The sequence below is a fragment of the Protopterus annectens genome, chromosome 3.part1 (genome assembly GCF_019279795.1).
Source record: "Protopterus annectens isolate FY-2018-M chromosome 3.part1, PAN1.0, whole genome shotgun sequence".
Taxonomy (NCBI): Eukaryota; Metazoa; Chordata; order Ceratodontiformes; family Protopteridae; genus Protopterus; species Protopterus annectens.
This window is the reverse complement of record NC_056732.1, coordinates 819457767-819471000: the sequence shown is the minus strand read 5'-3', so window position 1 is coordinate 819471000 and position 13234 is coordinate 819457767. Positions and strand designations below refer to the sequence as shown.

The 13234-nt window shown below is 39.5% G+C and overlaps 1 protein-coding gene across 1 annotated transcript in view; it reads left to right on the top strand.

The window, feature by feature from the left end:
• Window positions 1-13234, top strand: part of ZNF236 (zinc finger protein 236) — a 1651223-nt gene that overhangs the window by 504249 nt on the left and 1133740 nt on the right. The window contains exon 9 of the mRNA XM_044067103.1: window positions 7183-7405. Within this exon, the coding sequence (XP_043923038.1) occupies window positions 7183-7405 (223 nt within the window). The remainder of the gene's footprint in view (window positions 1-7182; window positions 7406-13234) is intronic.

Sequence of the window (13234 nt, the reverse complement as noted above, 5' to 3'; positions counted from 1 at the left end):
GCAACAGATAGTTATGGTTGAAGTGATACTTGTAGTATGAATCCAGTTTTAAAACAAAGGGCTTTAAGGCATTAAGATGATGAATTAATTGAAGCAATTGTTTTAAATTGATTAATGAGTATACAAACAATATATATGTGTTTTTATGGTTATTGATTTTATTTGAAAAAGCACCTTGTGAGTGAAAGCACTTGGTTTGTTTAATAAAGTGCACTTGTCTTTGGATACCAGCATTTCATTTTTTCTTTGAATTTCTGCTGCTTTTGTCCTGCTGATTTTCCCTTTGTTTTTTGATTCTGGTTGGATTTACAGTGTGTATTATAGAAGAATTTTTGCCTGGATTCACATGGTCTTTGGGATCTAATTTGGGCCAATCCCAGAGTATCTGTGGATTACAAATATGTTTTCTACATGGCTTGGTTTTAAAAGTGGAGTAGTTTTGTGCCTAGACCTATACCTGGGGCATATATGGTCTTACCCTTAATTTCTCCAAGTCTTTTGGGTTTCCAGTAACATGACTGGAATGTACCCCATTCCTTAGTTAAAGTATGATTAAAGTTCATGAAATTAGTATTGTTTCAATCTTTGATGTCAGTCAGAAGTGCTCTTCGCAACACCCGTAGTGTGCGCAGTAATGACTCCTTCTGCAATTTGTACAGAGTTACATATATTGGTAACATATCTAAATACAATTGTAGATTCTTTTTTATAAAACCTGTTGCTCCTATAACTATTAGAACTGTTTGGGTATCTTTCTTCCACATTGCTGTCATTTCTGCTTGCAAATCTTGAAACTTGATGACTTTGTGTCTCTGTACGCAAGACACTATAGTCACTGGCTGTAGCGATTTCAATGATCAATGCTACTTTTGTCTTCTATTCTTGGACCACTATATCTGGTTTTCTCGCCTCTGTCTTTTGAACTGTTAGCAATGGGTGATTCCATGTGATGTGGACTTCATCAGTTTCTATGATGCTGTGAGGCTGATATTTCCAGTGTTTTTCAGCCACTTCAGCACCATAATGTTTGCACAAAACCCAGTGCAACAGTTTTGCCAGATTATTATGCCTTTCAATATACAGTCCTTTTTTTCATTAGTATATCATGACCTGCAACAAGGTGTGCAACTGTTTCCAGTTCTGTTTTACAAAACCTACAGTTGTCTGTTTCTCCCATATGTTCAATGGACTTTGTAAACCAACGTGTATGTAGCCCATTGTCTTGTGCCACCAATATTAACCTTTCATCTTTTGGTTTGAATTTGCCACTCCTTAACCATTCCTGTGTTCATTCCTGATCAACATAATGTTCTTCCAGAAGTTTTCTATACTTGCAACTATATTTATGCATTTTCCATATTTCTTGCCTTTTCATGTGATCCTTCACCGTATATTCTTTCTTTTGTTTTTGGCACATTCACTTGCTGCCTAATTTTTATCTACTTCTGGTTTGATTTGTATTCCTGCTTGACAGTCATCTTAGATTTATTCTCCTCATGTTTCAAAACTTTCACTACATGTGGGTCTCGTGAGGTCAGCAGATATGTGTGGAGTCCCACAGTTGCAGATCTATACATGTAATCACTTTCAAGGAGGCCCATCCCCTCCTTTGGAATGGGGAATATATAATCTTGGTATGCACTGATTTTTATAAATCATTTGTTGAGCATGTCCTTTTTGTTTTAATATCTAATTTGTCCAACACATTTTGGGGCCAGTCAATTTCTCCAAAACTATAAGTTAGGACAGGAAGAGCAAATTGGTTTATAGCTTGGATTTTGTTCCTAGATGTCAGTGCTGTTTTCATGATTAATTTAAGTCTTCTAAAATATTCCTTATTAAGTTTGACTTGGATTTGTTCGTATTTTATTGCTGATCCTTCATCAACTCCCAAGTATTTATACACTCCCTCTTGCTCAAGTTCTTTTATATCACATTCTTGTCTCAAACTGATGTTTTCCTGGTGCTGCAGTTTTCTTACTTTAAAGGTTGTTTTTGTACACTTATCAAGGCCAAATGGCATTCTAATGTTTGTTTGTTTGTCTTTCGGCTTTTCCCGGTAAGGGGTCGCCACAGCGGAACTCCGGTCTGCTAATGATTGGCAGTAGATTTTTACTAAATGCCGAGGTGCCAGCTCGACGCTCAACCTTCAACGAAGGCACGCCCATTTACGCACGCATGTCTTTTGAACGCTACCCAGCCACGGGGAGGACATGCAGAACTCCACACAGAAGGCACTCCCAAGCCCAGCCAAGAATCGAACGGGAGAACCTCTTGCTGTGAGGTAACAATGCTACTGCCGTATCACCGCGGCATATATTGCGCCAAATGACATTCTAATACCATCTGAAAAAGTTTGACAACCTGCAGCTGTGCTTTCATTTCCTCATCTGATGAGCTATACAGTTTTAAATCATCGACAAATAGAAGATGAGAAGTCTTTAAACTTTGTTGTTTTCTAAGAGCCAAATTATAGCCATGGTCTAAGCTGTTAAGTAAACAGCTTAATGGGTTAAGGGCAAGACAGAACAGCAACTTGAACTTGAACCGGAACTTGGTCTTATATGTTTCATGGAATGTTCACAAAGGAGTCAGACTGTTGCACTGCACTTGTGGAAATACCTGCAGCTACTTAATTTGTCAGTTCAGTACCTTTGGACTGGATGCAATGAACAACTTATTAACAGGCATCTCTCCACAGTTGGGCTGTAAAAGCCACCTCCTATCAGTATTGTAGAAACGTTTAGACAGTTATAGTATGGGAATTGATGAAAGGGAGTGGGAGCATTGGGAACAATTCTTAGAGGTAACTGTTTTGCTTAGTGAATGATGACCTATACTAGGTTTTTAGGAAGAGTGCTGTTCTATCCACCTGCTGTATTATGCACACTTAAAGCAACTCCACTTGTAGTGTCTTACTTGATAGCAGCCTGATGCAAGGAGAACAGTGTGATAGTAGGTGCTTAAGATGTGGAATAGAAGCAGCTGATTATTTGCATCTAATTTGGTTTTGCAGTTTAGTTTCATCCCTTAGCCTTGCCACTAAATCCTGTCTGTTAGCTGTTCTACCCCCAAGGCAAGCAATGATATTGGGTTGAGTGCACTTTGCTCTTGCACGTGATTACTATCATGTCTGCTTGTATTTTCATACACTGAAAATTTTTCATTGGAGATATCACTCAGAAATTAAATGGTTACAGCAACAGGGTGTGTAATTCATTGTATCGCTCAGCAGCTAAATAAATATTGGAGCATTTTCTTATGCGTTTGGTCACACTAAATGTTTCTTTTAAAGTACATATTATTTATTGACCGGGGAAAATCCACTGGGTCAGAAACCTATTTTCAGTGGAGGACCGGGAGAAAAGCTCCACAGGTAATCAAATATTGTACAGAACAAATACAAAGTGAAAGAGATATACATACATTAGCATAGGGTGGGGAGCAGTGGTGTATAGTTAATACATAATTGTGGGGAGCAGTGGTATATAGTTAATACATAATTATGGGAATGTATGGATACATAATAACATACTTTCAATCACAAGAAAGTAATCATAATCATTAGTAAATTGCACATATCATAGGTAGGAGAAACAGTCATATAGAGGAGGAAGAAAATAATACCTTTATTCTTCTATCCTCCATTTGGAGGGGATAGAATGGGTCAGCCATATGCTCAGAACTAGGGGAGTGCCAAATGATGAGGTATATTTAGTTGAAGAATTATTGGACTTGATTTTGATGAACAACTATATCATGTTCAATAGCAAATTCTACTTGCAGAAGGTAGGCATTGCGATGGGATCCCCATGCAGAGCCTCCTTTGCTAACTTAGTGATGGCTTATTGGGAGAGGGAATTAATTTGGAAGAATGAATGTATTGTTAATAAGATCTATGTCTATACACATTTTTTAGACAACATTGTTATGATTATAGAAGTGGGAGAAGTCTTAGCAAAGAATCTTGTTGAGTACGTTAATAGTACAACTGACTTTCTAGCCTTTACTTCAATATTTAACACTGGAAAAATAGCTTACTTGGATATAGACATTCGTAAGGACCTTAAAAATGAATGCTGTATGGTAAGAATTTATAGAAACGAAATATACTTTAATGCTTTCTTGCACTTTTAAAGTTGCTACCCATTCCATCAAAAAAGGTCTGTGGTCAAAGGCCAACTAGTCAGGGCAGCCAGAATGACCACGGAAGAAGCGGACTTTTTAAGTGAATGTTCGAAATTAAAAGATGTGTTCTTGAAAAGGGGCTACCCTGACAGCCTGGTACAGAAAATCACAGTAGAGGTAATCACAAAGAGAAGCAAAGGTATTTATGGGCCCATCCTAACCACGCAGAATGCAAACAACATGATGGGGGACAACATACGAAAGAATACGGGTTTAGCTGAAGAGAAAGTTACCCCCTAGTATTGTTTGGTTACACCATTTAGTGTAAACGCTTTTGAAATTAGGAATATACGATATAAAAATTGGGAATTACTGATGAATAAAACATCAATTAGACATAAACTGATAATATACCACAGGAAGTGTTTAGTAGGGGCCCTAACCTAAAATGCCTTTTAAAAAGAACCAGCACAAAGGCCATCTACAAACAATGTATGTGGAAATGTAATGTGTAGTTATTGTAAGCACATAAAAATTGGTAAAACATTTCACATTAGGGATAGGGAATACATCGCCCTAAAGCGCCTGGACTGTCAATCGAGGATGGTAGTCTATGTGGCTCAGTGCCAGTGGTGCCCATCTTATTATATAGGAAAAACAGATAGGAAACTGAAGGAACACATTTACAAGCACTTATATACTATCAACAGAAAGAAAAACGCATTAGCTAGGCACATAATAGAGCTTAACGACCACACTTTTAAATTTAGAGCTATAGACCGGGTACTGCACAGTGAGCGGTGTGGACCAGAACCTTTGTGGTTAGAAAGGCTTGAGCTTTTGTGGCAACTCTGAACTGATGCTTGCCACTACCCTGGACTTAACAAAATTAGTTCAATAACCTATATCTTAAAGTTAAAAAGCCTTTTGAGGTGACCCTGTATATAATACACATAGATTTATGTAGTATAAACATAAGTTTAAACACAAGTATAACCTTGTCTTGTTGGGACCCAGATACATATTTCAGGCATGGAGGAATGAAGATGTTTTTCATAGTCTTATCTGTGATGTTTGATTTTTTATTTTTTCATATTCATTATTTTTGTTTTATGTTTATTTGGATGTGTTAGCAACTTGACATGCTATCTATCACTGTATTGGCCATGCAGAATTTATTGTATTTGCAATATATTTACTATGGAAATTTATTTTGAATTCTAATGTTTTAATGAGAAACCATTTGTACAAGGCATTAGTCAGTGAACGTTCTAAAGTGAACAGTAGGCTAGGATTTAGATACTATCTTGGTGATCATGTTGTCAAATGAGTTAAAACTTTTATGAGTAAGTGGGGCTTTAATTAACCATTCAACCCATTGGCCCATGGGATGTGTTTAATTAGTATTTAAACAGATGAAGGTGTAATGTAATTTTGTCTGAAGAAGTCCCACCACTGTATGAGATGAAAAGCGCTTCATTTATTAAAGTACTTTTAGATTTTACGGTTGGACTGGTTACCCCTTTCTTCAGCAGCAGCTGTGTATTATATTTGTAGCCATTTCCTTACACGTAAACTTTGTCACCACAATAAACAGGACATGCTGGAGGGATAGATTCCTGTCCCAGAGACTTCCCATACTCTGGAACAGGCTACCCATCTATGTCAAGCAGTTCTTCATTAGCACTCTTCAAGAAAAATCTTGGTGAGTGGATGTGAAATAGGAAATACACCCCGGGGATCACTTCTGTGTGTCTGCTCGACAGTGGCGGAGGAAAATAACTTTCTTGGGTGGCGTAAGCCAGGGAACCTTGTTGGCTAGGCTTATGTAGGCCCTTGGGCCGATAGCCTAGTACCTACCTGTGAACCTTAGTAGTGTTGTGAAGAAAGTAATATAACAGAGGGTTAGAGAGTAGGATCTGAGTAGTTATGTGTGAAGTTAAGGGGGGCTTACACTGTATTTCACAGGTACAGCTGGGATTATTTAAATAGTGGGTTTTTAGTGCAGCTTTAAAGGCTATTTGGGAGTCAAGTTGAGTAATGTATGAGGGGAGGTTGTTCCATATTTGGCAATGTTGTAGGATTATAGGCATTGTCCTTCTCTTTTGCTGGGCTTCGCTACATTTAAAAGTGCCCTTTCTGAAGACTGGAGGGTTCTAGTTGGGATGTATTTGTTTTAGTCAACTTGATGGCTGAATTATGTTTCTGTCCCATCTGTTCAATTTATAAAGTTAGTGCATTTAAAAATGTAGTTATTCCATTAAGCCATCAACAGAAGATTATATTACTAATAGAAAGAAGCTGAGTTAAATGACTCTGCTAATGCTGTTTTGCAATAGCCAGTGGCAATTTTGCTGTAAGTGCCAGCAGGCTATGGCAGTGTCTGTAGTTTGCTCTGCTTTATCCATTTTTTTATTTTACTGTTTTTTCTTTAAGGTGCTGCTGTTAGTTTAGTCATCCATGAGGAGAGAGACCTGTAAATAACTGACCACTTTACAGATGTCTCTGTTTTTGCCCTTCTCATACTTCAGTGAGTACTTAATAATTGGAGCAATGTTTTCAGCAAAAGATAAGGGGTTAAATAATAAATTCTCCAGCACACTTTCCCACTTCCCTTCAGCAGATATATAGCTAATTGGTGGGTGTTTGTAGCTGATGAGTTGACATAATAGTGGAGTGTTTCTAAATTGCTGATAACTGTCAAACTTTAATTTTGATATTTGCAAATAATGCTGTCTTCACACCTTTTCATGAGTTCAACATATAAACTGTGCTGTCAGTACAGTCCTCCTCTCTCAGAATGCATATTGTAAAACCATGGGTTTCCCACCGTTTCCTGGTGCTAACCTATTGTAATCATAGTTATAAACTTGGCCTTTATTTCCTACTGCTTCCTGAAGCCAACTCATTGTAATAGTGGCTATATACTTGCCTTTTTACTAACCATATGGTTATAAAATGTAAGGTTGTAAATCACATAAACAGCTTCTTTAAAGTAGATTCCTGTTTATTAATGGTATTGACTATTGGTTGATGTTTACTTTTGTGGCCTAGCAAGCTTTGGAAAACAGTGGACTTACAGCACTTCCAGTTCAAGCACATTCTCAAGAGTTGGGACAGTCATCAGCTACTGCCCTGAATCACTGTCAGGATGGCCAGACTGCCTTGATTCAACAGGCACAACTTGATCTTGAAACAGAGAAGGAGCAGGATGGTACAGACAAATCTGATAGAAGAGAAAAGAAGTTTTTGAAGAAAAAAGGACTGTATATGCCTGGTAATAAATTAACAAGTTTAACAAATGTAGAATTGAATAGCTTTCTGTGTGTGAAACAGGTATATTTGAATTTATCTAGATCAGTTCATATTAATTTTCATTTAAGGTAATTTATTCTGTAGACTGCGGTTTAGTAAAGTGGTAATGCTACATGGCCATTATGTACTAAAATTTCATTTTTACATATTTCCTTTAACTGGGTAAATGAGCTGGTCCTAAACACTGGACCATTTCCATTTTCAGTCACTATCCAGGCCAGATTGCAGTAACAAACTTAGAGCAGTGTGTACAAGAACAAATGATACAAGAACACAATAGTGAGTTAAATACACACAGTTATTAGTTTTACCCTGCATGTGTTTAAATTGCCTAATAAATCTGAACAGTAACAAAAACATTTACTGAGAAATAGTGCAAAAAGTATAATGATGTGGATAATACTTATCCCAAATATATGCCGTGTTAAAACAAATGTACAGACTTTCAGAGTTATATCAGCATTCATGGAATACGTTCATCTGATGCAACAAGTGGCAAAGCCGCTAAATGCATTTACAGATGTAGCTTAATTGAGACACCTTGAAAACTGCACTTGCATGTGTTGGAAAGGTGAGATTTTAGCAGTTGCAAAATACTGGAAGACTGTCACAGTTTTGCGTAACTTTACTAAATGTATTTTTTTCTGTTGCAGCTAAGTTAAATAGCGGTCTTTGCAAATGGAAGCTGTCTTGTCTTATCAAACCGTTAAGTGGAATCGCTAATAGCTTATTTGTAAGTGGAGGGTAATACCTGTCATTTATTGTTTTGAAGTTGAGGTTACTGAGTTAGAAATTAGCTCTAACCTTCACTGGGTTCCACTTAGATTTCTGCTAGGTAACACAATGATGCCAGTGATTGTAGTCCAGATGTATCATAACCGTTTTGTGTAGAGAATGAAGTGTTATAATAGGCAAAGCATGTTCAAGTTTTGTTAGCAGTACACTGATCATAGTTGCCCATCTAGCTTTTAAGGATAAAAGATGAGATATTCTATACCAAATGTTTAGCTGGATAAGGACTTAGTAATTTGCTGTTCTCTGGGCTTGGTGAGGGTCAGTCTTTGGTCCATGGTAATGTTTAGTTACCTTTGAGGGACAGCACAAGTTATAGGAAAAGTGTCTGGATCCTTAATTAGCAGTGAAGTGGCATTCGCTATTTAAATCTGTCCCGGACATCATAACTGTTGATTTGTTAGTGGTAATAGTCAGTTTCTACATTCTCAGTGCTAAACAGAAGAGAAATAATTTTGTAAATCTGAGTCAAGTTGACTGAGATTCTGTGGGATTTTAGTAGTACTAAGTCATCAGCTTACAATGCACAGTCTGTATTGGATGGACATGATGGCAGGTTATTAATAGAAATTGAGATCAAATGTGGTCCACGTGCAGATCTGTGTTGTGTACATTTTGAGTCAGTGCCATGGTATGAGCTTTTATTATTTGTGTGAACTGTGAACATTTTTTGATGCGGGTAGCTATCAAACCACTGCAGTACTTAAAAAAAAGTGTATTTTAGATTGGTCATAAGCAAGCTGTGATCAACATATTCAAATACATATTTAAGGTCTAAAAACATTGATCCAGTCAGTTCATCTTTTTCCTTATGATAAATCTGGTCAGTGTGTATAAGGCAGTGACTGTACTACATTTGGGTTGCCGTGCTGTATATTATTAAGTTTAACATATTTGGTAATTCATTCCTAGATTTGATACTGTACCAGTTCCTCAAGAATTTGAGTACATACAGTAGGCCAGCCATAAAAATTGATATTTTGAGAATAGCAACATGCCCTTCTGTGTAAGCTAAAGTTAAATGTCCTTTTATTCTTCTGTTGCAGTATTCATAACATGGGGGAGTTCCCTACCGTAGGCGACCTGATGTCAGCCAATATACAAAAGATTTTACTACTGTAAGGTACATGGTACTTCAAACATAGGCTGTGATCGGATGTTCATAGGTAGGTACTAGGCTATTGGCCCAAGGGCCTACCATAGCCTAGCCAGCAAGGTTCCCTGGCTTATGCCACCCAAGAAATTTATTTTCCTGTGCCACTGTCGAACAGAGATACAGAAGTTATCCCCAGGGTGTATTTCCTATTTCCCATCCACTCATCAAGGTTTTTCTTGAAGAGTGCTAATGTAGAACTTTGCATGACATAGATGGGTAGCCTGTTCCAGAGTATGGGAAGTCTCTGGGACAGGAATCTATCCCTCCAGCATGTCCTGTTTATTGTGGTGACAAGTTTTAGGTCCCTAGAGTGTGTAGCTTGGAGGGATTGGGATTTCTTTAGGTGTAGCATGTCCAACAGCTCAGGGTTTGACATAGCTTTATATGTTAGGCAGAGATCACCTCGGAGTAGGCGATATGCTATGGAGTAAAGCTGGAGATTTTTGAGATGGTCAGTGTAGGGCATTTGTTTGAGGCCAGTAATCCTCTTTGTGAGGTACTACTGTGACCTTTCCAGCTGCTGCAGATGTCTTGTGAGGTATATTCCAAAAGGGGCTTTGTACTCTATAGTGGGTCTAATGAGTGTCGAGTAGAGGGGAACAAAACCTCTTTTTTCCTGGATGAGAACCCTTTTATGATGAGGTGTGCCACATAGAAGGACTTCCTGACTACTGTGGCAAAGTGACTATCAAAGGACAGACTACTGTCCACCTGGTTCCCAAGGTCTCTTATCACACATTCGATGTTAAGTAGATTGCTGCCTATGTGGTAGTCCATGGGTACAGAGTTTTTACCAAAGGGGATGACACTGCACTTTTTGCATTGAGCTTGAGGTCATGGCTCTGACAACAGGCATCTGTCTCAGTGAGGCCCTTATGTAGGATGTCCACATAATTTGGGGACTTGACTATGGCTCCTAGTTTGTAGTCATCTGCAGACTTCATTAGCCAGAGGCCTTCTGTGTTATCCTGTACTTCAGAGAAGTAGATACCAAACAGGAGAGGTCCCAGGACTGAACCCTGTGGTAATCCACTTGTCACTGGTTTGAGGTCAGATTTGGAGTCTGCAACTTTTACAGTGTGGGTTCTATCAGTGAGCTAGTTGGCAACCCTCTTGTGATGTAGGGATTTATACCCAGCTTAGTGAGTTTAGCTATATTTCCAGAATGGGGAACGGTGTTGAAAGCCTTGGTAAGGTCAAGATAGGCTGTGTGAACCACCTTACCCTCATCTGTGGCTTTGGTGACAGCCTCAAAGAAGTCAGTCAGGTTCAGGAGGCATGATCTGCCTTTCAGAAACCTGAACTCAGTGGGCTCCAGAGTTTTGAGGTTACCAATGTCTTTGTTTATGAGTTCCATGATGATGTGTTCCATGGCCTTGCTGACCAGGCTCGTCAGGCTAATAGGGCGATAGTTCCTGGGATCAGTGGTGGCTCCCCCTTTGTGGAGTGGGATAACTGTTGCTGTGTGCCATTCAGTGGGCAGAAAGCCTGATGCGAGGCTATTATTGAACATGGTGCTTAGGTGGGGAGCCAGTTTGTTCTGAAGTTCGTGTAAAACGCAGCCTGGGATGTTGTCCGGTCCCATGGATGCTGTGTTTTTGGCTTTAGAGAGTGCAGCTTTTACCTGCATAGTTGCGATTACAGGGACTCTGCATTCTTCCTGTATAGATATGGGCCCTTTAGGGGTGTGTGGGGGGGGGGGTAAAGTTAGCACTGAACCTGTCTGCCAGGATGTTGGCAATATCAGTTAGTTCTGAAATTTTCTTGCCATTGTGCTGTAACCAAGGATGTAGGTAAGCATACTCACAGTACTGAAATGTGTCCAGTTTTCTTGAGCAGCTTGTGCTAATGTCAACACTAAAAAAGCACAAACTGTTTAGAACTGAGTAAATGAATATTCACAGTATAGCAGTTCTCAAACAATTATTGTGCCAAAGGAATACATCTCAATAACTAGCTTTGTATGGCAATTAATTGTAAAATTTGAAAAGAAAGTACATCTAGTATGAACCTATGAACCTATATTATCACTTCTGTGTCACTGTTAGACAGAGGCACAGTATACTAACCTCGAAAAAGGGCATAGCAAAATTAATTTAAAATGGGTGGTGAAAGCCAAACATACTCTGGCTAGGCTTATAAATGCCCTAGGGCAGATAGCCTAGTATGAACCTATGAACCTATATCCTCCCATGTATCTTGTGTTAGCATTTTGAGGGGTGAGTACACTTCTACACTGACAAGTGTGTACTGGAAGCAGCAACATTTAGGCCTGAGTACAAAATGTAAATCACTGGCTACACCCCTTGCTGTAACCCAGAGCAGATCTGGGTGCTGCCATCAAGATTCTTGACATAGCTATAGAATGCTTTGTGATTGTTCTTAGAATTAGTGGCAATTTTGTTTTCATAGCTTGCTTTGGAGAATCTTATAAGGGATCTCAGCTTCTTACTGAGGCTGACCAGGGAGCTCCTCCTCTCATGGGATTTTACTCTCTTTTGCAACAGTTTCTTCCTTCAGTTGTACAGTTTGTTTATGGCAGGGGACCACCAGATTGGCTTCCTTTTTTTGGAGGATAGCGTCTTGGTTCTGTTTGGGAGAGCACGATCCATGCACTCATGTAAGTGCTTATAGAGTGCATTTGTGTAGGATTCAGCAGTTGTAACTGTATTGTCCATCTGCATGGGTGTCATGAATTTCACCACTTCTTTCATAAGAAGCATGAAGTTGGCTTTGGAGAAATTTTTTACCATGGTTTCCTTAATGGGGGGTGGGGGCAGGATGTGGATATCAAGGGTGATTAGCTTATGGTCAGATCGGACCAACAAGGAGTTGACTTCAGGTGTGGAACACCTGTCACTCATGTTGGTAATGACTAGGTCTTGGATATTGTTGCTCCTGGTGGGGGTGTGGATAAGCTGATCCAGGGCATTGGAGTTTATGAATTCCGGAAAGTGTTGAGCTAAGGAGTTGGTACACGTGTAGTTTTCACAGTTAATGGAGGGGTAGTTGAAGTCGCCCATTATTAGGGTGTTTGGCTGAACCCTAATATTTTCCAGTACATGAAGAAAAGATGACTGGGAATCCTGGGGCATGGTAGCAGGATCTGTAGCAAGCTACAATGTGGATTGCAGTTTTGCCCAGAGTTAGTTGCACTTGGATAACCTCGGATGGATTATGCTGAGCAACTAGCCTGGAGGTGTGGATATCCTTAATAAATATGGGCACACCTCCACCTTTGTTGTTTTGGTCCAGGTTACATGGCCGAAAAGTGTGGTATGAGTTATAGCCTGGTAGTGCAGGGGTGCTCTCTGGAGCCTTGAACCAGGTCTCAGTCACTGCACAGGTATCGATGTTCTCCATTTTAAGGAGTGCCTCGAGTGAGTGCATTTTGAGATTTAGACTTCTAACATTGAGTAGCATTACCCTCAGTTTTTGCTTGCCTTTTCCTGTTACGGTGGTGAATTTGTCATTTGAACCTTGCCTAAAAAAGGCACTATAGGGGTGACAAGAGCCTTAGCCAGTATCCAGAACCCCAGGGGCGACAGGTGCAGGCCATCTGTGGCAAAGCATCGTGGTCTGTCGACCATGTCATCCCAAGCAGACAGATACCGGATCCCCTTAGAATGACACCAGAAGTTTAGCCAGTTGCTGAAGTCAATCATTTTGTCCTTGTACTGCGGTATCATTCTGGGTGATGGCAGAATGCTACTGAGGGCTAGGGTCATACCTGTCTAGGCTGCAAGATCAGAGAGCTCTTCCATGTCTCTTTTCATGTAGTCCAGGGAGGTACATTTCAGGTCATTCACACCAACATGGACAATGACAGAGTCATATTTGTAC